Source organism: Schistocerca gregaria, chromosome 6, assembly GCF_023897955.1.
Source record: "Schistocerca gregaria isolate iqSchGreg1 chromosome 6, iqSchGreg1.2, whole genome shotgun sequence".
In the NCBI taxonomy this organism is placed as follows: Eukaryota; Metazoa; Arthropoda; class Insecta; order Orthoptera; family Acrididae; genus Schistocerca; species Schistocerca gregaria.
In genome coordinates this window covers 263,461,218-263,488,811 of record NC_064925.1, presented here as the reverse complement: position 1 = coordinate 263,488,811, position 27,594 = coordinate 263,461,218, and the positions used below count along the sequence as shown (strand labels likewise).

General features: G+C 40.3%; 1 protein-coding gene across 12 annotated transcripts in view; it reads left to right on the top strand.

Moving 5' to 3' along the window:
- LOC126278038 (histone acetyltransferase KAT6A-like) overlaps positions 1-27,594 on the top strand; it is a 65,196-nt gene that overhangs the window by 24,131 nt on the left and 13,471 nt on the right. For 6 of the 12 annotated variants that reach the window (XM_049977783.1, XM_049977785.1, XM_049977782.1 and 3 more), the window contains exons 6-8: positions 11,818-12,111; positions 13,952-14,209; positions 23,424-24,079. In XM_049977783.1, coding sequence (XP_049833740.1) covers positions 11,818-12,111; positions 13,952-14,209; positions 23,424-24,079 — 1,208 coding nt within the window. The remainder of the gene's footprint in view (positions 1-11,817; positions 12,112-13,951; positions 14,210-23,423; positions 24,080-27,594) is intronic. The other 6 variants (XM_049977793.1, XM_049977789.1, XM_049977792.1 and 3 more) reach the window with 1 other exon arrangement.

The window sequence follows — 27,594 nt, the reverse complement described above, 5'->3', positions numbered from 1 at the left end:
GTCATTGGAAGTGCATAGTTAAAAGAAGTTTCTGTGCAGAAATTATTTTTAAACATAACTTCCAGAAAATTTCCACCTCAAGGGAAATATAACACCTGTGTTCACTTTGTTGCTCACATAACCTTGGGACAACGTATATTACGTCACTCTTTTGGTTACATTAGGTTTTACAAAAAAAAAAAATCAAGAAGGAATTAAGTTGGTCATAGTAACACAGCACCTTCAAGACTGGCTGTCTCAAGTAAGACATTTACATCTACAATGAGTATACTGTCTGTCATACCTGAACCTGTGCCTAGGGAAGCCCCTCTTGAGATTACAAACAACATTTAAAGTGCTGTCATCAAGATGCAATTACCTTTTGCTTCATTTACATAAACTGAAAGTCTTGTGTGTAAGAGAGAATTAAATTAAAATAGGTATTTGAGAGTTACTTCGAAAATATTTTTTTTTGATCGTCCCTATCTAGTGATTGGTAAACAGGTAATCCTTTTCTTTCCTTAAATTACATCTGCTTTCATAACAATTACGGATTTTATTTCGCTGAAAGATGTCACGGTTATTTGCTTTCGTATAGAATTATTTAGATGTTATAGACTTACAGCTACACACATTAATGATTAGTTGCAAAATGACAATCTTGAAAGTGTATTCACATCTCCAAGAGTGAAAATGTGACATCTACAATGATTTCGGCAAAAGTGTAAATATTACAGTACCCAACCATGTGTGTAAAGTGTACAGTCTCTGTGGAATTCTTAGAGGAGCATGAAGATTGTGGTACTTGGCTGCATTCAATTGTATTTTGATTAATATCTTTAAATCCCGTTGTTTATAATGCTTGCTTCTAAGCTCAAAATAATGGCAGCAGGATTGCTTCAAAAGTCATTGCAAACTGAAAACCATACTCTCTGCAGTTCACTTCTGGGCACCCAGTGACAATTCTTAAACTTTTATCTTGCGAGGTACATGGAGAATGTTTCTTGGTGGACAGGTAGTCTCTTAAATAATGCCATGTGAGTAGAAAGCACCCAAACTACATCTGCACCATACTTCCTTTCCTAGACATCTAATGGTGTAGGGTGCTTCTGGTATCACTGGTTCTCCATTCCCTTTTCCACTGGTGAATGGTGGATGGGAAGAATGATTGTCAGTAAGCTTATGTATTAACTTTAATTTCTCTCGTCATTTCGCGAGATGCACAAGGGACGAAGTAGGACTTGTCCATCTCTTCTGGGAAAGAGCTATCTCAGAATTTTGATAGCAAATTCCTCGTGATGTACATTACCTCTCGTGTAGCATTGCCACTGGAATTTATTGAGCATCTCTGAAACACTCTCGTGTGGTCTAAAAGATCTTGTGAAGAGACATGTCATTCTTCGTTGGGTCTTCTCTCTCTCTTCTATCTGTCAGGGCTAACTAGTAATGATCCCAAATTGATGAACAGTACTAGAGAATCAGTTGAACAAGTGCCTTTAAGCCACTTCCTTCAAGGATGAGTTAAATTTCCTTTTTCCTTTGAATCAATTTGACATCTGCTTTTCGTACTATTTGTTTTATATGGTTATTCTGTTTAAGGTTGCTCAGTATAGTTACTCCCAGATATTTTACAATAGTTGGTGTTTCCAGCAATTTGTCATCAATAATGTGGTTGTACAGTAGTAGGTTTCTTTTCATATGGAGCCACAATGGATTTCTTTTCTATATATGCACAGTATGTTACATTTTTTTATGTTCAGGGTCAGCTGCCAGAGCCTGCACCGATCATCAACCCTCTACAGGTAATTGCAAATTATTCTCTTGGCTACTTTCTTACAGACAACCATATCATCTGTGAATAGCCAGATGAAAGAGCTTCCAACACTTTCTACTAGATCATTTATATCCATTGTAAGCAGTAATGGCCCTATCACACTTCCTTGGGATACCCTGGAAATTACGTTTAAATGTGTTGATTTTGTTCCTCTAAGAGCGACAAGTTGAATTTTTTTTGCAAGGAAGTCTTCAATCCAGTTGCAAATCTGGTCCGATACTTATTAAGCTTGGTTCCCCCCCCCCCCCCCCCCCCCCCTCCGCTAAACAGCAGTGAGGGACAGTGTCAAATGCCTTCCTGAAGTCAGTGAACGTGGCTTCTACCTGAGCACTGTTGTCTGCAGTGCTACAGATCTCAGGAAGAAACAGAGTGAGCTGTGTTTCACAATCCATGTTAATTTTTATGGAGAAGGTATTTGTTCTTCAAACACGTAATAATATGTGAGCACAAAACATGTTCAATAATTCAACAACAAATTGACATCAGTGATGTAGGCCTGTAATTATATGCATCTGCCCTACGGCTCTTGCTAAAAATGGGAATGACCTGCTCTTCTTTTCAGTTGCTAGCTACCCTTCATTTCTCCAATAATCTGTGATAAACTCCTACTTAAAGGGAAGCAAGTTCTTTTGAATAATCCTTGTAGAATATTGAAACACAGACAATATTGCAGTCTTCTTCAGTGAAATAATTTTGGAAACCTTAATTCGGTATTTCAGCCTTCTCTCTGGTATCTTCCATTATGGTGCCAGTACGGTCACTTAGTGGATGAAAAGAGGATTTTGAACTGTTTACTGATTTTAAGACTGAAACCTCTTAGATTTCACTCAAATCGGTTGACAAAATTTTACTTCAAAGTCATTGACCATTTCTGCCACTGCTCTCCTTATGCTCGTATTTGCTTCATTCAGCTTTCGTTTTCAGCTCGGGTTTGACCTCTCTTGAGTCTCTGAGTCTCTTTGTCTGTGTAGCAGTTCTCTAAACATGACTATTAAACCATGGTAACATACTTGTCGGAGGCATATTGAATAATGTTTCTGAATTTTCTCATTTATGCTCCACATCTTTGTCCTCAGCATTGAATATTTTATGCTGAATATTCAGATTCTCTGTAATTTGTATCCTGTCACTCTTATTAAGCAAAATTATTTTCGGCTCCTTTCTTAACATTCTGTGTGAAATTCATAGTCATATTTGCTATCGCAGCATATAAAATTTTATTCTCAACGCACACCAGTTATGAAGTTTTTTGTACTGATCCTGTACAAATGAGCCTAACTGACAGTTTTTGTTGTACACCATAGGTATATTGTGATTGTTTTATTAACCTCACCTGCAGATATCAAAGTGCCCACCGACTGTCGGTGTCCCACACTCCACACTCCCATTTGTGGTGCTAATTGATTTTCTTAGTAGTAACCTGACCTACAACTGATTGAACAAGGAGATCCATATGCACACTTATGAAGACTCATGTGATATGCAAGCTAACAGAATCAAACAACTAACTTGATAAATATTTAACTTTATTACTTCAGGTATTTTGGTGCAGAAAACACTTGTCCCGTAGTGGCAGCCCAACTAGTCATGATCACATTGGCTGAAGTAAACAACAGACTGAGAGCAAAGCTGGTGGGACCCGACTGTAAGCTGTCAACCGGCCGATGTAGAGAGGCTGCATGCAAATCCGAGAGCGGCGGCCTTTGCCAATACTGACATCTTGCGACCTGTGGCATGCCGTACCGCTACGCGCCCAGATTTTGGGTGTAGAATCTTAATGTGGGTGACTACATCCTTCCCTCTGTGGGGCTCAAGCACCTGTGTTTCCCGAGGCCAGAAGTGCACAGCTGCAATGTGGAGGGGGGGGGGGGGGGGGGGCTGTTCATGGAGGCCTCAAAGGTGATAGGGGAGAGGAACTTCCAGTCAGTGGAGACTTTGGAATATGAGCGAAATGCCCATTGGAAAGACCACCCCAGCTGTGGAAGCATGAGATGACAGAACTGGCGATGGACAATCAGAGCTGGAATATGTGGTGACGTCTGATGGCTGCGGGGAAGGTGGAGGTGAACCAGCAAGGGGTGTGTCCTCCAGCAGGAGGGGCAGTGAAGCAGTTGCCAGATGCCGCGATGTCAAAGACTCATCGGGCAGCACTGACACAGGTAGAAATTGGGGCTGGAATTCTGGCATATAGGAGTCACCTATTATTGGGGCACCAGCGAAGGCAGCGTGCAGCTGAGGGGGAGGAGGAGGAGGAGGGTGTGTGTGAATGGGTGCGTATGTTTTTTTTGTTTTTTTGTTTTTTTTTGTTTTTTGTTTTTGTGGTGCTGGACCTCTAGGTCTCCCATCCAAAGAGTATATACACAGTAGCCATTCTGATGCATGATGGTTGCTGATAACCGGCATGCGCCCAGACCGCCGTACCTGGCAGAAAGCGCTGTATAATAGAACTTGACGGTCGGCAAGAACCTGATGGAGGTGGTGGAGCAGTGTCAGCGACTGGTGCCTGTGGAGCAACTTGACAGGGTTACAGGGATGAATAGGAGCCACCTGGTATGCTGTCAGAAAAAATAGTAACGCCTCCTCGTGGGGAAAGTCTTGCAGATACTTTTTCATCTGGCACTTATAGGTTTGTACCATATGTTTGGTCTCCCCGTTAGATTAGGGGGGGAAAGAAGCGAAACGAACATGGCAAATGCCTGTCCACACACAGAAGTCCCAAAATGTCCAGGACAGGAACTGAGGTCTGTTGTCAGAAATGAGAGTAACTGGGAGATCTTCCACAGATTTTTGAAAGAGCCTGAATCGTAACCTCAGTAGTGGCCAAGGAGCACTGTACAACACATGGAAAACACATCATTGACAGTCAGATAAAACACATTCAGAAATGGGCCCACAAAATCCATATGGATGCATTCCTAGGGCTGGATTGTTGGAGACCATGGGACAAACCTCAAGCCTCAGAGCCACATGTTGACTAGCATCCTGGGGACTTAAGCCACCAAATGCTCCAGTCTCGGTCAATGCCAGGCCGGTACACATGTCTGCGAGCAAAGGTATTGTTCTGGAAAATCCCCAGTGACCCCCGTGGAATAGCTGTAAGGCCTCCCACCACAGTCTTGGCTATGACCACCCTGCATTGTCCATGGAGAGGAGGAAAATGAGGACGACCCCATTAAGACCAAGAGACGATGACCCAAGACAAAATAGTTACAAAGCAGATTGGAAGCGCAGCCTGGAGGAATAAATGGACAACCCTGCCATACGAGGTGGATGACCTGCTTGAGGACAAGGTGAGACCCTGTGTCCCTGGTGACCCATGTACTAGATATCGGAAAGCCCTCTACTGTATATACAGAGCCCCTGTCTATCAAACTTGGGGGTTCTGGTTCGAAGGGGTATTTGTATAAGGTGTCAGTGTAGCCGTGTTGCACAGTGGGGTGAAAATGGATGTCATTGTCGTATTTGGAGATGAACAACGCCCACCAGTGCAACCTGTAGGCCACCTTATCAGGGACCCAGATGGACAGACTACTAGCGATTTGTAGTCTGTAATGAGTTGGAATGTTGTACTATTCAACCATTCAAGAATATGTGGACTTTGGTGACTGCATACACAATGGCCAAAGTTTCCCTCTCGACACGAGAGTAATTGACCTGTGTTGGACTGAGAGTTTTGGGTGGGAATGCCAGTGGCTGGTCCGAGCCATCTGTATTCAGATTAGCTGGCCGCTGTGGTCGAGCGGTTCTAGGCACTGCAGTGGCTGCTATGGTCGCAGGTTTGAATCCTGCCTCACGCATGGATGTGTGTGTGTGATGTCCTTAGGTTACTACTGTGAGGCATCTGTAGCCAAAACCAATGTGGTAATGTAATAATTATAAGAACACGCAGATAGTAATGAACACACCGCTTTATTACTTAAAGTAAATTGGTACAGAAGAAACCTTTGCCGTGGAGTGGCTGCCCAACTAGTCCTAGTCACATTGGCTGAAAAGTAGATTTCAGACTGAGGGTGAGGCTGGCTGATCCTGACTCCATAAGCTGTTGGCTGGGCGGTAGAGTGCAGTATGGAGAGGCTGCATGCGCATCTGAGAGTGTGAGCCTCTGCTGGTCCTGGCATCGTGTGATTTCTGTAGCACACTGTACAGCTGTATGCCCAGATTGTGGGTGTACACTCTCTTGTGGATCACTAAAAGCAATAAAGTTTCACTACACTGCCTCAAAAGTAGTACAAAAATGAGTGTTAAAAGTGGACTAAAATTAATGACATTCTGTCACCAAAGAAAATAATACAGCATATGAGTAGAGATGAGAAAACTTCCCTTTTGCCCATTTTGTTTGTTCTTCAGAGAATGAAAATTTGATGCAGAGAGGTGAAGTTCACACAATACTTTTTACGTTTCGTGTGTGTGTGTGTGTGTGTGTGTGTGTGTGTGTGTGTGTGTGTGTGTGTGTGTAAGAAGGCCTTGAGGCTGCAAGATCACTTTTTAGCAGTCTTTTTGTTGTGCCTGTCTGCGACTCAGCATCTCCTCTGTATGGTGAGCAGCAATCTGTCCTTTCCATTATTACATCCTGAGTATTCCATTGTCAGATAAATTTCAAAATGGGCTTTACAGTTTTAAAAATTCATATAAATTTATTGACACAAAGTTAGAAAGCTGGCTTTTGTGTTATTTTGTAGGGAAACACAGCAAGTTGTTTCCTTATTTTTATCTTGCACTAAAGATGTTGTACAAGGCTTGTGTTGGTTATCCTGCACACACCCCATCGGATGTAAATTACTTCCCAAACTCTGTAGCATTGCAGTGGCTGTGTAAATTCTTGCTCTAAGTTCAGGTAGAGAAGCCGGCATAGGAGGTACAAACACAATGTCTGTGATGACTTCCCATAAGAAAAGTGAGTGGTGTCAGGACTGGGGAAGATGGGGCCTATGCAATTGGCACATCACGGCCAATCCTTTCACCTGGAAAGCAGTCGCTGAGAAAATCCTGGATGTCAGCCAGGTACTTCGGTGGTGCACCATCTTGCATGAAGTAATCATTTTGTTCTTGGTCATCCTCATCAATCTTTGGTGTCAAAAATTGTAACTTACCCAGGTACACTACCCCGTTGATAGTTCTCTAATGGGACAAAAGGGGCCATACACTTTGCTATTGCTCAGTGCATTAAAGACTTTCAGGTAAGGGCTATAGGGCTATCATGAACATGTTGCAATGTTTCTACATCTACATCTACTTCCATACTCTGCAAGCCACCCAATGGTGTGTGGCGGAGGGTACCCTGAGTGCCTCTATTGGTTCTCCCTTCTATTCCAGTCTCGTATTGTTCGCGAAAAGAAGGATTGTCGGTATGCTTCTGTGTGGGCTCTATAGTCTCTCTGATTTTATCCTCATGGTCTCTTCGCGAGATATACGTAGGAGGGAGCAATATACTGCTTGACTCTTCAGTGAAGGTATGTTCTCGAAACTTTAACAAAAGTCCGTACCGAGCTACTGAGCGTCTCTCCTGCAGACTCTTCCACTGGAGTTTATCTATCATCTTCGTAACACTTTCGCGGTCACTAAATGATCCTGTAACGAAGTGCGCTGCTCTCCGTTGGATCTTCTCTATCTCTTCTATCAACCCTATCTGGTACGGATCCCACACTGGTGAGCAGTATTCAAGCAGTGGGCGAACAAGCGTACTGTAACCTAATTCCTTTGTTTTCGGATTGCATTTCCTTAGGTTTCTTCCAATGAATCTCAGTCTGGCATCTGCTTTACCGACGATCAGCTTTATATGACCATTCCATTTTAAATCACTCCTAATGCGTACTCCCAGATAATTTATGGAATTAACTGCTTCCAGTTGCTGACCTGTTATTTTGTAGCTAAATGATAAGGGGTCTATCTTTCTATGTATTCACAGCACATTACACTTGTCTACATTGAGATTCAATTGCCATTCCCTGCACCATGCGTCAATTTGCTGCAGATCCTCCTGCATTTCAGTACAATTTTCCATTGTTGCAACCTCTCGATACACCACAGCATCATCTGCAAAAAGCCTCAGTGAACTTCCGATGTCATCCACCAGGTCATTTATGTATATTGTGAATAGCAGCGGTCCTATGACACTCCCGTGCGGCACACCTGAAATCACTCTTACTTCGGAAGACTTCTCTCCATTGAGAATGACATGCTGCGTTCTGTTATCTAGGAACTCTTCAATCCAATCACACTATTGGTCACATAGTCCATATGCTCTTACTTTGTTCATAAAACAGCTGCGGGGAACTGTATCGAACGCCTTGTGGAAGTCAGAAACACGGCATCTATTTGTGAATCCATGTCTATGGCCCTCTGAGTCTCGTGGATGAATAGCGCGAGCTGGGTTTCACACGACCGTCTTTTTCGAAACCCATGCTGATTCCTACAGAAAAGTCATTATACTCGAACACAATACATGTTCCAAAATTCTACAACTGATCGACGTTAGAGATATAGTTCTATAGTTCTGCACATCTGTTCGACGTCCCTTCTTGAAAACGGGGATGACCTATGCCCTTTTCCAATCCTTTGGAACGCTATGCTCTTCTGGAAACCTACGGTACACCGCTGCAAGAAGGGGGGCCAAGTTCCTTCGCTTGCTCTGTGTGAAGTAGAACTGGTATCCCATCAGGTCCAGCGGCCTTTCCTCTTTTGAGCGATTTTAATTGTTTCTCTGTCGTCTATTTCGATATCTACCATTTTGTCATCTGTACGGCAATCTAGAGAAGGAACTACAGTGCAGTCTTCCTCTGTGAAACAGCTTTGGAAAAAGACATTTAGTATTTCGGTCTTTAGTCTGTCATCCTCTGTTTCAGTACCATATTGGTCACAGAGTGTCTGGACATTTTGTTTCGATCCACCTACTGCTTTGACATAAGAACAAAATATCTTGGGATTTTCTGCCAAGTGAGTACATAGAACTTCACTTTCGAATTCATTGAACGCCTCTCGCATAGCCCTCCTCACACTATATTTCGTTTCGTGTAATTTTTGTTTGTCTGCAAGGCTTTGGCTATGTTTATGCTTGCTGTGAAGTTCCCTTTGTTTCCGTAGCAGTTTTCTAACTCGGTTGTTGTACCATGGTGGCTCTTTTCCATCTCTTACGATCTTGCTTGACACATACTCATCTAACGCATATTGTACGATGGTTTTGAACTTTGTCCACTGATCCTCAACACTATCTGTACTTCAGACAGAAGTTTTGTGTTGATCCGTCAGGTACACTGAAATCTCCTTTTTGTCACTTTTGCTAAACAGAAAAATCTTTCTACCTTATTTAATATTTCTATTTACGGCTGAAATCATTGATGCCGTAACCGCTATATGATTGCTGATTCCCTGTTCTGTGTTAACTGTTTTAAATAGTTCGGGTCTGTTTGTCACCGGAAGGTCTAATATGTTATCGCCACGAGTTGGTTCTCTGTTCAACTGCTCACGGTAATTTTCAGATAAAGCACTTAAAAAAATTTCATGGATTCTTTGTCCCTGCCACCCGTTCTGAACGTTTGAGTCTCCCAGTCTATATCCGGCAAATTAAAATCTCCACCCAGAACTATAACATGGTGGGGAAATCTACTCGAAATATTTTCCAAATTATCCTTCAGGTGCTCAGCCACAACAGGTGCTGAGCCAGGGGGCCTATAGAGACATCAAATTATCATGTCTGAGCCTGCTTTAACCGTGACCTTCACCCAAATCATTTCACATTTCGGATCTCCGTCAATTTCCTTCGATACTATTGCACTTCTTATCGTTATAAACACGCCTCCCCCTTCACTGTCGAGCCTTTCTCTGCGGTATACATTCTGATCTGAGTTTAGGATTTCATTACTGTTTACATCTGGTTTCAGCCAGCTTTCTGTCCCCAGTACTATATAGGCGTTGTGACCGTTTATTAATGAGAGCAGTTCTGGGACCTTTCTATAGACGCTCCTGCAGTTTACTATTAGGACATTAATATTGTTATTTCCTGTTGTGTTTTGCCTACTCCTACCTTGCCGCGTCACAGGAGGCGTCTTGTCAGGCCTAGGGAGGGAATTCTGTAACCTAAAAAAACCCCATGTGCACTCCACACGTACTCTGCTACCCTTGTAGCCACTTCCGGCGTGTAGTGCACACCTGACCTATTCAGGGGGACTCTACATTTGTTTGATATGGATTAAACTGATCTGTTGTCACTACTTTCATTCATCAAACCAAAACACACAGCTAACAAGCTCGGGTCCAGTGAAGGAAGCCACGTTCAACGCAACTGCCGCTAGCACTCCTTATGGTGTGGTTTGGCACTAGCGAGCCATGGGAGACAAAACTTTATGTATTTCCCTACAAATTCACACTACAATAATCTCTTTAGGTACTATGAATTAATTTATATGAGTTTTCAAAGTTGTTAAGTCCTTTTTGAAACACCCTGTATGTGTGTTACATACTGTCACATAATGGAGATATAACTATTTTATTTGATGAAAAGCAAAGAAATAAGTGTCTCAGTATTGTTGGTTATTTGTAGTTTCTTGCATGTTGTCAGAATAATTAATACAGTTATAATTAATTGAGTTGTATGAATAAAATCATAAGCATTAGACATGTAGAGTTGTCTGCTAAATTTGCATGTTGCATCCTAGGTACCTTACTAGTGCACCTTTAAAAAGGTAATTTAGCGTCTTGATTTAGTGACTTTCTTATCAGGCCATAGTTTTCTGTTTCTTTTGTAATCAAAAATGTGTATTTTTGTGGGCAAATTAGTAGACTAGTCAGTTTAGCTGCCTCACTGTTTAATTTTTGTTAGCATTTGGTAAGCTATCATTTTAATATATTTTTATAAAAGTACAATAATTTGTAAATTTATTTCATCCAACTGATTGTTGCACATTGGAATTTACCCGTTTGATGTAGGGAATAGGTCTCATATTTACACTTATTGATGAAGATTTGGATTCAAATCTGCAAGAGGCCAAGCTGATTGAGATTCTTATGATAAATTGGTTCAGGCAAATATTGAAAAGATTTGCTCAATAAATTCATCCTCCTTCGTCCGAAAGGGTAGGTGCCCAGAAATACAAAAAACTGAGGATTATACATACAAGGATATGTTGAAAAATAATGCCTCTACATGTTTTATGTGAAAACCCCTGAAGGTTTTTTTTTTTAAATAAAACAAATTTTATTCACAGTCTACATCCTTATTATTCATATCTGTTTCTCAACATAGCCCCTTTGGGGACAAACACATTTCAAGAGACCAGTTCATTAGTACTATCACTATAGAATGTTTGACTTTGTGACAGAGCCATAACTTCATCTCTGCTTGCACTGCTTGATCACGCAGAAAATGTTGACCTTAAGCCTTCCGTCAGAAGAAAACAGTTTTGCCATTATTGATGCAGGGTCACCAGCTTATTCCATCCACTGTATCTATCACTGTTTTGTTCCTGTCACAAACTGGTGGACCGCACCCCTTCTACAACAACCAGTTGCTACACAAAATTACCTTGGTTCTTTTTTAAATGGTCAAAACAATACTCTTTTCTTCTGATATGCATAGTCAGTTTTTTCATGTACATTTAACTGCTGATCATCCAATACAGTGTTGTGCACTGTCTTGACGGTGCGAATAGCGGGCTGCTCTAGATGTGAAACAGCTTCAATCAAGTTTTAATTAAGCTGTCCATTGTGTAACTATTCAGATTATGGAGCATACTCTTTGTAAGCTCACACTAACATTTGACACGTTTGTGAATTTTTTTCTGAAATTAAAGCTTGTATGATAGCGTGCTGTCCATTTGCATGAAGCACACACATAGTTAGTTTTAGAAATATTGGTAAGAGGTCACTAAAATCTGCAGCTGAGTCTGATAATATGCCCACAAATATGTCAGATGCCCATGGTCATTGATTAGAGGTAAGACTCATACAAGACTTTTCATTTGTTGTGTATTTGTGTCTTTACAATTTTAAAGTTTATCTTCCACACACAGTATGTACCACAAGGTTCACCTGAGGCCGTTCGTCGTCCTACACCTCCCCAATTGTATAGGGGACATTCACCCAACCAGCTGTCTCCACAGCCGCCGCCACCACCGTATGGCCAGCAAATGGTATATGGACAACAGCCGCAGCAGCAGCAACAGCAGCAACCACAGCCAGCACCGCAGCAGCAGTACCACCCGCAACCACAGTTTCAACCCATCCCAACCCAGCAGCTGCAACAGCAACCACAACAGCAGCAGCAGCCGCAACAGCAACCACAAACTCGAGGTTATAGTGTGATGGTATGTTCTGTGATTCTATTCCCTTATTTTTAAACATTATTTCCTTCTTTGCTCTTGGTTCAACACCCTCCACCTTTTTTTTATTTTTGTGACCGTTTCTCCCTGTTTGTCCCAAGGGAATTGGCTTGCAGATGCTAACAAAGAATTTGTAAGATGTTAAATAAACAGCACCCAATGTCTTTATGCGTTCAGAGATTTCTGTAAACATACATCGGACTCAATAAAATATGAAAAAATCATAAGAGCTGTTACTTGGAATACCATGCGTACCTAGATAATACTCGGCCTTTAAAATAAAGGCCCTTCATTATCCTTACACACATGCATTTAGTGACCAAGTTCATGGACTGTACAGTGGAAGTCATTGCTGTGAGGGAAGGTAATAGAAATAACCAACTTCATCCGTTCATGTAGTTGAGTACTTTGCAAAGAATCTGTAGTGAAGATGGTGTTTTTACTTATCTTGCCATCTTATCATTGCTTGGCACAGTGGGGAGTCTAGTCAACAGAGATCTTTCAGCAGTCAACAATTCGATGAATAGAGTGACTAGCTCCGTCTCCTGGCATTAGTTATGTTGAGGGTGCTCTGGTAGCCATTTTGTTACCTAATCATTGTAAAGATCCCTGCTGTACTGTGAGCAGCATTTGCAAGTAGATTGGCATTTTGCTACTTGTGAAGTTTGTCATCGTATTCCTCATCAGTGGCATCTCAGCTATGACTCCTGGTCTCTTTTCATTTCAATAAGTTTTTTTTATTTCAAGCTTGTATAAGCAACATACAGAAAAGACTAAACGCGAGGCACATCTCCAACCCGCAAAGCAGGGAGTCATATAGTGGCGAATAGCTGCCATCCTCATTGCGGACAACCTCTAATTGTTTCAAGTACTTCCTTGAGAGAGGAAAGAAGTATCATGCTCCTTCCACTGTAAAAGAACTATTTGTATATATGAGCTATATTCCGTATGCAGCAATCTAACCTAAAACCCACAAAACGAAAACTGGCCGTCAATTACTTGCCAAAATATTTCTGGTGGTTTACTTATTTGCGAAGTACCACAGTAACTAAGGGCAATAATGAAAAGAAAACAAGTTCATTTTCAGGCTATGATGTCAGACCATAAGAAGAAGAAAAACAATTGTTTGTTTATTTGAATTTTTCTTTTTGCCAAATAGTTTTCTCTAAATCTAATGAGAGAGCCTGTGAAGTAGAGAACACACATGAATCCTAAAACAGTGGTTTTTTATTCTCTCTCTCTCTTTAGATTACGTGGAACTCACTATGAGAGCATAGATGTCCCTGTCAGTGTGGGGGGCTCAAACATTTTGGTATGATGCAGGATGCCTCATTTACAGCCACATCAGTGTGTTTCACGTGGGCCGAATTGTTCCACACAGATGTGGCATATTCAGCTGCCAACAATCTGAGAGGAGTGGTTTTTGTTAGAAGCCAGGAATTGATTCTCTCATAGCTTCATTTCTCCCCTCCATAGTGCACCGAGGATCTGACAAGTGAAGCTATGAGATGTGAGAGAATCCATATTTTCTAACGAATAGTTCCATTAAAATCTTTTGTCAAAGACTGCCTGCAGAACAGCTGGTATGTGCACACCTCCCTTCCTGCAGTGCGCCTGTAAGCTAAAATTGCAAGATTATGTATAGCTATTGCTGCTACTTGAGGAAGAAGACCAAGCAAACATTTTTTAAATACATAATCTCAATGCCTTAATCTACTGAAAAAGTAAACTTTAAATTAATATGATTGGTGATCGTGAAACACCTTTTCAATGTCAAATAAGTTTTATTGTATAAAATGACTTACAATGTGACAAAATCTTACAGCAACAGCAACAGTCGCCTCATCGTGTACAACAGGCTGGAAGTCGCATGGCAGCAACAACTGTTGTTCGTGGCGGAGCACAAATGACAATGGCCCAAAAACGAACAGTTGGACAAGTACCTGGAGGTGGACAAGGTACCTCACCCAACAAGCAGCGCAGATTAGATGTGTTGCTGCCAGACAGGCATGAAGACCCTGACTGTCATGTGATCGCCATTCAAAAACCCACAGAAACAGGACCTCTCATCACCAGTGTACAGGTAATGTTCTGTTCTGTTTGGTCATCGTGGTATACAGCTGCATACCTACAAATAAAATTGTAAGACTTACCAAGTGGGAAAAGCGCCGGTAGACAGGCACAATAAAATAACACACAAACACACACACAAAATTTCTAGCTTTCGCAACCAACGGTTGCTTCTTCAGGAAAGAGTGAAGGAGAGGGAAAGACGAAAGGATGTGTGTTTTAAGGGAGAGAGTAAGGAGTCATTCCAATCCCGGGAGCGGAAAGACTTACCTTAGGGGGAAAAAAGGATAGGTATATATTCGCGCGCAGACATCAGCTTGTGTCTGTATATGTATGGATGGATATGTGCTTGTGCGTGCGTGCGTGCGTGCGAGAGTATATACCTATCCTTTTTTCCTCCTAAGGTAAGTCTTTCTGCTCCCAGGATTGGAATGACTCTTTACCCTCTCCCTTAAAACCCACATCCTTTCGTCTTTCCCTCTCCTTCCCTCTTTCCTGAAGAAGCAACTGTTGGTTGCGAAAACTAGAAATTTTGTGTGTGTGTGTTTGTGTGTTATTTTATTGTGCTTGTCTACCGGCGCTTTCCCGCTTGGTAAGTCTTGGATTCTTTGTTTTTAATATAATTTTCCCATGTGGAAGTTTCTTTCTATTTTATTTACAAATAAAATTGCTTAGAAATGAAAAACGGAAGTACAAAACATAAATTTTATTGAACTGTCATAAACAGATACGTACTGTGTTTATTTATTACTCGGATGATTCCGAGTCACGTCACTCGGATCCTTGTCTCTACTCTCTTTATAGAGAGCATCGTCCTCTGTCCCATCAAGCACATTGGAACAACAGTTTTCTTTTAGAAGCGTGATGGACAGTTTTATTCAGAGACAATTCCAAGAGTGATCACCTGCAAAATCAAGACAAGTTAGCACTTTAACACCTTTGGTAGGTGTTAATTGCTTAGCTTCTTTTAGTAGTTGTTGCGTGTACATATTCTTAAATGTGTCCTTAAATGGTTTGTTTGGACAAATATTTAATGCCTGTAGAGTTGACATTGTCCCTCCTGGAATTAAAGCCAGGTCCATTCTACCTCTACTAATTTTCTCTTTACGGGCAGAGTAGTATGACGTGCGTATGAATCTAGTACAAGCACACTTGTAAACCTAGGGAGGCACCAGGACAACATTGCCATATGAGTTTAATCCATTGTGTTACCCTGTCCTCTATGAACCAACCATTTCCGTTAGCACATACAATAACTCTTCTTGGGAGTACCTCAGGTTAGGTAACGTCTTGTGTTTAAAAACAATGAATGGTGACAGTTTATGGCTATCAGTTGAACAAGTAAGCATGACAGACATGCACTGCTTTCAACCATTTGTTGACAGTGTCTTGACACCTTTGCTCCCATTTGCTTCTGCTGTGTAATATGTTGGCATATCGAAATACACCAGAGTTTGGTCCGCACTACTTATCCGATTAAAATTATGCCTGGGTTAGAAACTTAAGAGCGATCACACAAATTGGCATCAATTTATAACACATCAGTGCAGGGTACCTAACTATAGTTAGAATTTAAAGATCTGCAGTGTGACAGCTAGTTCAATGATGCGTTTTGTATACAAATACATCTTGTAGACTCACATAAAAATTTTGTTCAAGATAAATTTCCACAACTTTAAAACTTTACAACTACAATTGTGTAAATGTTTGGACCTAAATTTTTGTGTGAGCAACTTCTTATCGCATTGAGCAGAACGAAATCTCCCTACAGAAGTTTACCGACAGGCATCAGTTTAAAAGCTTATCTTATAATTAGCGATGTTCAGAAGGTGATACCAGACATAGATGCTTTAGTGAAAAGCAAATTAGATAGTATCCAGCGAGATAGAATGTTTCTATGTTTAATGTCTGAATAAAATAGTTCTGAAATTATGTTGATGTCAATTTAAACTTTCTCCGAAAATTACATTCGTTGTAAGGCTACATCAGTAAAGAAATATGTTTCATACGTAGCTGCACAGTGTTCTTTGCCTCATCAATTAAAAGGCAAGTAATTGACATTTCATTGCTATTTCTCATCATTGCAATAGTTTTAGGAAACAAATTTGCCTCAAAAAGTGTTTACTAGATGCTGTGAAAAATACATCTCTGCAGAACTATTAGCAGTCATAGAATAGACTCTTTGACAGCAGTTTCTCTTTCTGGGTTGCCATGTTCTGATTTCTCCTCCCATCCCCTGCTCTTGCATTACTTGCTGTGAGCTGGCCTTTTGCTCACTGCTGAGGCATGTGTGGAAGCCAGCTTGCATGAAAAGATTGATGAACAGGCATGCATCTTGTTGATCCCGTATCAAAGATGAGCAGCACAATTTGATATTTTCTTGCCGAGAGAAATCACTTTTCTTTTCAACTTTGCAGTAGTGAACATGCTTCATTGTAATAGACTAAAATGTGAAACTTCACAAAAGTGCTACAGTAGACTGAAATAAAAGGTGAAATCCAAATGTATCACCTGCAAACGCAGCGAGCTCTGCTCTCATTGTCCTAGAGTGTCAGTGGAAGAAACACAAAGTTAGGGAATGGGGGAAGGGGGCGCTCAGTGCAACGGTAAAGTTTCGCCAGTTGCTTACAGCATGGATACCATATGATTTGTATTGATCATCTGCTATAGTAGAAATGTCTCACGGAAGTAACAAGCGATTAACGTCTTATGGTCTGGGTTCACAATCGTGTAGAATTTTTAAAGGGCATATTTGACGTTGACTGTAGAAATCATTTATTTCGCGGTTGCAATTTCAGCCTTTGCGCCATTTTCATACTGCAAAAGATTTTAGTTCAGCACATGTCAGATTTTAAAATCCTATGACATGTTTACTAGTCATCCTCAAAATTAAGCCTTTTCACAGTATAAATAGAGTAACATCTAACAGGTGCTAAGCTCTGCAAATGTTGAAATTATGAAAAGTATGTGAACTGTTACCAATGTTAACATCCTTAACGTAAGTCAGTGTTCTAAAACACTGTTTGTGTGTGGACTCACAAATACCATGGCGTTTTGCTATTTTTTACTTTTAAGTATGAAAATTGAATTGTACCTTTCACTAAATAAAGCAGCCGCCAACCAGGCCTTTGGTTGATTCTTGTAAAATATGGGACCTTTTTTTAAACATTTTTGAAAGCCTGATTTTCCTATCAGCAAAAGAGGATTGTGGTTTCCCATAGACTTAGCAACGTTTAGCGCAGTAACATGGTCTTTACGAACCTTACAGCCAGGAGCACTAGTTTCGCTTTTACAATCTAAACAATCGAAAGTTGTTTCAGGCAAAGCCTTCCAAATAAGGACTGTCTCATCTGAATTGTATAAAAGTTCAAGATGATAAGATTCTGCTTCAATTTTAAAGTTTTCAATAAATTTTTCTGCTGCTTTTGGGTCTGTTAGTTTTTCGGCACTTAAATACAACATAGCCAGCCATTGCTCCCTTTAAATGAAGATAGACTTGATTTTTTCAGCTAAAAGATTTTACAAACAATTGACCCAGATAGGAGGTTTCCTAATGCTCATTGCTGCAAAAAACCACTTGAAAAAGGCCTCTTCAAGCTCTTCGTTTTCTACTGTTTTCATAACTTTTTTTCGACAAACTCCCATCTTAATTTTCAAGAACAGAGACAGATTTTAAATTTGTGGCCTTCTTTATGTCTGAAATTGGTGATGTTCTCTCTCTCTCTCTCTCTCTCTCTCTCTCTCTCTCTCTCTCTCTCTCTCTCTCTCACACACACACACACACACACACACAAAGGAAAAGACACGGTAGACAGAACACAATGACAAATCAGTGTGTATCTTAAGGTCATGATACAAACTGATGTAAGCCACACTGTATGGTACGCACCACAAACACTGCAATTTGTGCATTATACATACAGTAGTAGGCATACTGTATTTGTTGTTCGGCGGAAGATTTTGTCTTTTATCGCTTTCACTGTGGATAGACTTTAAAGCAATAAAGAAATACCAATTGTATGGTATACTGTTGTAACTGTTGAACAGAACCCACAGTTTTAGTCGTATGGAACAAATTTCTTTTTTCTAAAAGCCATCCAGGTAATTGAAGCTCTACTGTACTTCATGATTTAAAGGCCTTGACATAACATTGCAATAATAAACAGGCAAATGTAAGCACAAGTGGAAAGCTTGTAGGTGATACCCTGAATCATAACAAACATTCCAAGTGTGACGTACAACTGCATTATCAGCTGCAGAAAACACCCTGAGAATACCACAGCAAAAATGTTGTTGTTGTTGTTGTTCTGGTCTTCAGTCCTGAGACTGGTTTGATGCAGCTCTCCATGCTACTCTATCCTGTGCAAGCCTCTTCATGCCCCAGTACCCACTGCAACCTACATCCTTCTGAATCTGCGTAGTGTAGTCATCTCTTGGTCTCCCTCTAAGATTTTTACCCTCCACGCTGCCCTCCAATACTAAATTGGTGATCCCTTGTTGCCTCAGAACATGTCCTACCAACCGATCCCTTCTTCTGGTCAAGTTGTGCCACAAACTTCTCTTCTCCCCAATCCTATTCAATACTTCGTCATTAGTTATGTGATCTACCCATCTGATCTTCAGCATTCTTCTGTAGCACCACATTTCGAAAGCTTCTATTTTCTTCTTGTCCAAACTATTTATCGTCCATGTTTCACTTCCAACATGGCTACACTCCATACAAATACTTTCAGAAATGTCTTCCTGACACTTAAATCTATACTCGATGTTAGCAAATTTCTCTTCTTCAGAAACGCTTTCCTTGCCATTGCCAGTCTACATTTTATATCCTCTCTACTTCGACCATCATCAGTTATTTTGCTCCCCAAATAGCAAAACTCCTTTACTACTTTAAGTGCCTCATTTCCTAATCTAATACCCTCAACATCACCCAACTTAATTCGACTACATTCCATTATCCTCGTTTTGCTTTTGTTGATGTTCATCTTATATCCTGCTTTCAAGACACTGTCCATTCCGTTCAACTGCTCTTCCAAGTCCTTTTCTGTCTCTGACAGAATTACAATGTCATCGGCGAACCTCAAAGTTTTTATTTCTTCTCCATGGATTTTAATACCTACTCTGAATTTTTCTTTTGTTTCCTTCACTGCTTGCTCAATATACAGATTGAATAACATCGGGGAGAGGCTACATCTACATGACTACTCTGCAATTCACATTTAAGTGCTTGGCAGAGGGTTCATCGAACCACAATCATACTATCTCTCTACTATTCCAGTCCCGAACAGCGAGCGGGAAAAACGAACACCTAAACCTTTCTGTTCGAGCTCTGATTTCTCTTATTTTATTTTGATGATCATTCCTACCTATGTAGGTTGGGCTCAACAAAATATTTTCGCCTTCGGAAGAGAAAGTTGGTGACTGAAATTTCGTAAAAAGGTCTCGCCGCGGCGAAAAACGTCTTTGCTTTAATGACTTCCATCCCAACTCGTGTATCATATCTGCCACACTCTCTCACCTATAACGTGATAATACAAAACGAGCTGCCCTTTCTTGCACCCTTTTGATGTCCTCCGTCAATCCCACCTGGTAAGGATCCCACACCGCGCAGCAATATTCTAACAGAGGACGAACGAGTGTAGTGTAAGCTGTCTCTTTAGTGGACTTGTTGCATCTTCTAAGTGTCCTGCCAATGAAACGCAACCTTTGGCTCGCCTTCCCGACAATATTATCTATGTGGTCCTTCCAACTGAAGTTGTTCGTAATTTTAACACCCAGGTACTTAGTTGAATTGACAGCCTTGAGAATTGTACTATTTATCGAGTAATCGAATTCCATCATCTGCGAACAATCTAAGAGAACTGCTCAGATTGTCACCCAGGTCATTTATATAGATCAGGAACAGCAGAGGTCCCAGGACGTTTCCCTGGGGAACACCTGATATCACTTCAGTTTTACTCGATGATTTGCCGTCTATTACTACGAACTGCGACCTTCCTGACAGGAAATCACGAATCCAGTCGCACAACTGAGACAATACCCCATAGGCCCGCAGCTTGATTAGAAGTCGCTTGTGAGGAACGGTGTCAAAAGCTTTCCGGAAATGTAGAAATACGGAATCAACTTGAGATCCCCTGTCGATAGCGGCCATTACTTCGAGCGAATAAAGAGCTAGCTGCATTGCACAAGAGTGATGTTTTCTGAAACCATTCTGATTACGTGTCAATAGATCGTTCCCTTCGAGGTGATTCATAATGTTTGAATACAGTATATGCTCTAAAACCCTACTGCAAACGGACGTCAATGATATAGATCTGTAGTTAAAAGGATTACTCCTACTACCCTTCTTGAACACGGGTGCGACCTGCGCAATTTTCCAATCTGTAGGTACAGATCTATCGGTGAGCGAGCGGTTGTGTATGAGTGCTAAGTAGGGAGCTATAGTATCAGCGTAATCTGAAAGGAACCTAATCGGTATACAACCCTGTCTCACTTTCTTCCCAACCAATGCTTCCCTTTCATGCCCCTCGACTCATATAACTGCCATCTGGTTTCTGTACAAATTGTAAATAGGCTTTCGCTCCCTGTATTTTACCCCTGCCACCTTCAGAATTTGAAAGAGAGTATTCCAGTCAACATTGTCAAAAGCTTTCTCTAAGTCTACAAATGCTAGAAACGTATGTTTGCCCTTCCTTAATCTAGCTTCTAAGATAAGTCATAGGGTCAGTATTGCCTCACGTGTTCCAACATTCCTACGGAATCCAAACTGATATTCCCCGAGGTCGGATTCTACTAGTTTTTCCATTCGTCTGTAAAGAATTCGCGTTAGTATTTTGCAGCTGTGACTTATTAAACTGATAGTTGGGTAATTTTCACAACTGTCAACACCTGCTTTCTTTGGGACTGGAATTATTATATTCTTCTTGAAGTCTGAGGGTATTCCGCCAGTCTCGTACATCTTGCTCACCAGATGGAAGAGTTTTGTCAGGACTGGCTCTCCCAAGGCCGTCAGTAGTTCCAATGGAATGTTGTCCACTCCGGGGGCCTTGTTTCGACTCAGGTATTTCAGTGCTCTGTCAAACTCTTCACACAGTATCGTATCTCCCATTTCATCTTCATCTACATCCTCTTCCATTTCCATAATATTGTCCTCAAGTACATCGCCCTTGTATAGACGCTCTATATACTCCTTCCACCTTTCTGCCTTCCCTTCTTTGCTTAGAACTGGGTTTCCATCTGAGCTCTTGATGTTCATACGAGTGGTTCTCTTATCTCCAAAGGTCACTTTAATATTCCTGTAGGCGGTATCTATCTTACCCCTTGTGAGATAAGTCTCTACATCCTTACATTTGTCCTCTAGCCATCCCTGCTTAGCCATTTTGCACTTCCTGTCGATCTCATTTTTGAGACGTTTGTATTCCTTTTTGCCTGCTTCATTTACTGCATTTTTATATTTTCTCCTTTCATCAATTAAATTCAATATTTCTTCTGTTACCCAAGGGTTTCTACTAGCCCTCGTCTTTTTACCTACTTGATCCTCTACTGTATTTCTTTCCCCCATTCCTGTCAATTGCTCCCTTATGCTCTCCCTGAAACTCTGTACAACCTCTGGTTCTTTCAGTTTATCCAGTTCCCATCTCCTTAAATTTCCACAAAATAACATAATTTGGAAACTATGTGGAACTACTTGGGAAGCAACTGCTGGCGTAGTTGAGAAGTTGTTGTTCCAAGCTTGTTGATAGACCAGTTGAACACCACTGTGAGTTTGATCTGTGGGACCATCGGATCCACATCTTCATTTTGGCTTCAGGTATTGTGTAACTTGGTACCTCCAGAGGTGCATAGAAAAGTAGCAGTCACATGCAAATTTAGAAAAATCGTTGGAAATCAAGGTCTACCAGCCCATGAAGGTCTCCCACAACTAAACTGCCGACATTTTAAAGTACCGACAATGTTGCTGTTTGTGTGTAAAACAACTTCAAACTATAGAACAGAAGACCATTGGATGCATGAGTGGAATGGAAAAACAAATGAACTGCTACAATAATGACTCCAGAACTAGAACCTAAGCATTTCAGTTACTGAATGAAACCAAATACAGTAGATGGCATTAAATGGGATGTGCTGTTGGCATGGCAAGTGCACAGAATCAATACATTACTGAGGAAAACTGATATATTCTGACTTCAACTGTGGTGCATAGAGACAGTCCGTGAAACATCTTCATAGTGAATGCTCTTTGCACTCTTATAAGGGAAAATGGACTGACTTGCTGGAGGCATCTGCATTGGTGCTAGAGTGGAATGAGTATCTAGACTTCGACATAAAATTTCTTTTATGTTTGTATTTTGTTTGAAAATTGCCAATTCTTTTCAGTTTTGTGTATTTCCTGTCTATTATGTCTGTACTCCTATTGTGTGAAATACCATAAGCTAAATAAATAAAGCATTTGTCTATTGTGAGGATGAGAGGAGGCACAACAGGATTCTTTTCTTCCTCTGATTGACCTGCCCGTCCTTTTTAACATTCCTCAATCTGTTCTAACATCTGTGATTAAGGAACTACTAGTTTAGTGTTGTGTTTTTATATGAGCCTGTCGGGAGTACTACTATTTCACCGTCTGGAGTATGGATGTGCATACTGGTCTGCAATTCTGTTTAATAATAGTGTAGTTTGCTTGGGTGATTTTTTTCTTTTGATAAAATTAATTCCCTTTTTGCTAAGATTCTGTTATGTAAGTGTTAGCTCTGTGCTTGCCTGTCATGTTTTTTCATCATTTTGTGGTCATTTTACATCCTCTGTAATCTTTCTCTTGTGGTCAGGACCATTTTTTCATGTTAAGTGATCCTTATCTGTGTGTACTGATAGTTCTTTTCCTATTTATCAATCCTCTTTTTTTCTTTGGTTGGTGACCTCTTGACTGTGTCTAAAGAATAGCTATTATGGCACTAGTGGTCTACTACTAAGTTACATATAATTTATTGGCACTTTTTTCCAACATAAAAACAACCTAGAGTTGCTATTGTACAGCCAAGTACCAATTGGAAAGAGGGCAGTATTCTCCAGTTGTTCACATACACAAACCTTTTTGTTGACCCTACTGTATTTTAGTTTATTGTTACAAATATGTTCATTACATTCTCCGAAATAAGAAACGATAACATTGTAGTAATGTTTGTCAAAACAGTAATTTTGCTTGCAGTGTAATATCAATTTTCATCTTACAGGGGAGTCTGAATAACACAAATCGATCTGAAATGATCCAGTTAACTGATTCAATTACATTGTCAGTTAGACAACAGAAACAAGTGGGTGGTGTTAATGGAGGACAAGTTGTTGGGGGACGCGGAAGAAACAAAGCAAATGAAGTGGCGAACGTGCTGGCATCAAGAGGAATTACAGTGACACCAGCAGCTGACACATCTAGAGGTGCAAACGTTCAGGCACAGACGAGTCCATTGCGTGGCAATCGCGGATCGGTTGCACAGACTGTACAACAGCAAGTTCCTACCCTCAATCTCAATGCAGCCATCTCAATCATTCGTACAGATAATGGAGGGGGCTCTCCTGTTCGGCAACGACAAAGGCCTGCACAGCCAGCAGGAACAGCATCTTTCGCTGTTCCTCAAGGTCGAAGTCCTGGACGCCCGCAGCAAATATCACAGGTGGAACGACCACCGAGACCTCCCACTGTTGATCTGACTGGTGACAATCCACCTTCTGCTCTCCACCATCTCCCAATGAGAAGAGGTCGTGGACGAGGTGCCAATATTGGTGGACGTTTTACATGTCAAATATGTGATAAACAGTTTGCTTCTCAGGAAACTTTAAACCAGCACATGAACATCACACATCGCAGTCCGCCTAACAAATTGCCTTACAGGTGAGTTCTAAATGCAATTTCACTAAAAGAATCATGACAGTACCATTTAAATAGCACTGCATTTCAGTTGCTACATTGTACATTGATTGTGTAATATTTAGTTATTCATGTAGTTCATATATTTTGTATGTATTTCTTTCTTTGCGGAATAGCATTTTTTTTAAATTCAATTTTTCGCTTCTCTTTGGAGTCCTATTTCAACTTCTACACATTTCCGTTCAGTCTCATTTATATATTTTTTGTAGTTTTTCTTGTTATTAACATTAATTTTTCACCTTAAAACAAATTATGTATGTTTCTCATTCTCATACAGCAGTTTCCAAGTGGAAAACTCAAATGTGCTATACAAAGATTAATATTCTGGCTGGTAGTTACTGAGGGAACTCTGACAGCATAACAGTACATCTTGGACATCATTCATCTCATATGTTATCTCTCGTGCACTGCATCTCATAGTTATCTCTCATGCACTGGTATTATGATGCCATTTTTCAAAAGGACAGTGCTTGTCTACACAACGTGTGTGTGAGCTGCCTGCATAATGTTGACATACTGTATTTACTCGAATCTAAGCCACACTTTTTTTTCCATTTTTTTCGTAATCCAAAAAACTGCCTGCGGCTTAGAATCAAGTACAAAGTAAGCGGAAGTTATGAAAAATGTTGGTAGGTGCCGCCACAACTAACTTCTGCTGTTGAATATATGTAGTGCTACAGAGGCATGCTTTGCAGGCACAAAGATAAATACTGGCACCAAAACCTCTGTGTCAGTAAATACTTAAAAAAGGGTTACCCGTATAAATATGGACGGAGCGCCTGACGCATAGCAGTGGCTACCTGGTAAAGCTTAACTGCTAAGCTTAAGACTTGAACCAAACTACTGTAGCTGTACCGTCATTCATTCAACCTAAATTATGTATCATATTACAGTGGACCGACTTTGTTTCAATTTGGAGGTGCGGCCTAAAACTTTTCTCCCCCCTTGAATTTTGAGTCTCAAATTTCAGGTGCAGCTTAGATTTGGCAAACATTTTTTTCCTTGATTTAGAGTCTCATTTTTCAGGTACGACTTAGATTCAAGTAAATACGGTGCGTGCATGGCTAGCAGCATCCCCAGATCTCTCTTCAATAAAGTATGTATGAGACTAGTTCAGACACACCAACTCTGCCCAGTGCCAGTTTCCAGAAGATACGAAACCAATTACAATGATTGCCTCCAGCTTGCTACAGGAGAGAATACAATATATTTATGACACCCTTTCCAAACAAGTCAGGGCATCCATCTAGGCATGATGGGATGCAATGTTAAGTGGGCTCAAACTTCAAAGTTCTTTGTATTTTTGACTTGATTTTGTAATCAGTGAAATAATGTCACATTCTTTCTCATCTGGAGAAGTTTAGTATTGCTTCCTCCTTCCCTTCTGGGTATTTCACTCTTTTTGTCAGGAAATGTAATTTTCATTAAACTTGCGTTCAATGATGACTTTACACAAAATTAAGTGTGAATGTTAGTAAATTTTGTCAGTATTTGTTAAATTTTAACGATGTCTTTGAAAATGACCCCATTGCCAATCACACACGCGCAGTACAAATGTTTGATGTTAATGATATTATTATCCTGCATTAATAGTGAATACTCAATGAGTATGATGCATATTTGGCAATGAAAAGGACATAAAGCACACATTCCAGCTGTGTCATGCTCTCTCTCTCTCTCTCTCTCTCTCTCTCTCTCTCTCTCTCTCTCTCTCTCTCTCTCTCTCTCTCTCTGGAAAATAGCAGTGAATAAGGAGGAGTAATATAAATCTCTCACATGGGCAGTTAGTAGAATTTCAGATGCAGATGTTGCTTCCAAACATTCCTTTGGGTCTGTTAGGCGTATGAAAATAATGTTATGATGATTTGAGAGTTAACATGTCTGCCGGGAGAATTGGCATGACCATCAAGACACAAGGTGGGTGCTTGTAAGCTGGCATGAGCCACGAGTTGAAAATATTAATATTTGTACAAACTCTTATAGTTCATCATCTGTATTTACATAATAATCAGAAGCATTTTTTCAAACCATTTTGATAACTCCTCTGATTTATTACCTCTGGTATCAATTAAAATATATCTTTGACAAAGACCAAAAGCCTCAAAAAAATATTAAAGATACATTCAGAAAGAAATTCAAACATACATGCATGAAAAGCAACATGCAGCCTATCCCCTAATAAATTTAAAATGATAGTTTCAAAATGTCTGCATTGTTGTTAGTTTCAATTGAGCATTTATTGATGAAAAAAACCACACAATGCAGCACCACAAAGCAGTGTGGAAGTAAGCTGCAATCAACAGTGCCAAAGAAAGGTGCAGCTAAAAAACTGTGCGTGCAGATGGTGTTCCGATGTGTGTAAAACACAGACATGAAATACCATAAGTAAAACCAACATATTTTGTGACTAACTGTTTTTAGATCCAGAAAGCAAGTCAAATTGTAAGTATCTTTCATAACAGACTGTATTTACAAAGACAGATTTGAAATACAATCAGTGTATATAAAGCAACTATGGATAGTGTGGCTCCACAAATGACGTTAATTTCTCAAACTAATTTATAAACAGTGTAGCATGGCATTGCCTTCAAAAGTTTTGGTTAGACAGCTAGTTGGCATATAAATTTGTATCTGTCTTGGCTACAATAATGTGTCCACCATACTTTTCACAACGGTTTACCTGCATTCTTATTTTCTTATTGATTATTGAACCTACTCCTGCGTTACTCCTATTTGTTTTTGTATTTATAACCCAGTATTCACCTGAGCAGAAGTCATGTTTATTACAAGGCAAACACCCCATCATACCTCCCTCAGGTTTAGTGGTCGATGGCCCAGTGGGTAGCCTGTCAAAAACTGAACACAGATCAAGCATGAAAACAGGAAGAAGGTGTACTGAACTGTGAAAAGCAAAAATAGAAACAGTGATCAGTCTAAGAACAAGAAGTGCGATGAAGAGCAGCCTGAAACAGCTACGGCGTCGTGGGTAAGTGGTCGTGATATTGGACTGACAAGTGGGTGAGACGTGTTAAAAAAATCCCTCGTGCCAAACCCCCCACCCCTCACAATATTATGAACTAACAATCTGGTTACTGAAATGTTAATTCTCTTTTTGCAGCCCTGGTAGTTATAATATTATAAATTGGTTATAGAATATGAGTCATGTGGTAAGAATAGGTTATAATCGCAGATAAATGTCATGAATAGTGAGAGCAGGCGAAATACCACATCGATGTCTCATAGAAATGAAAGCAACAAATAAGCAGGAGTGAACTATGTTACAAAAAAGGAATTAAAGAGTCAAGACTTCCAGACCAAAATGCAACTTCAAAAACACTAAAAACATTTGTTTTGACAGAGCACAGTGAAACTGTTTGATTGTGAAACTGTTGTGTTCATGTTGTTGCAGCTTATGTGACCAATTATTGTGTTTTCATCATTTCCTTGATAGTGACAAACTATTATGTTTTCATCATTTC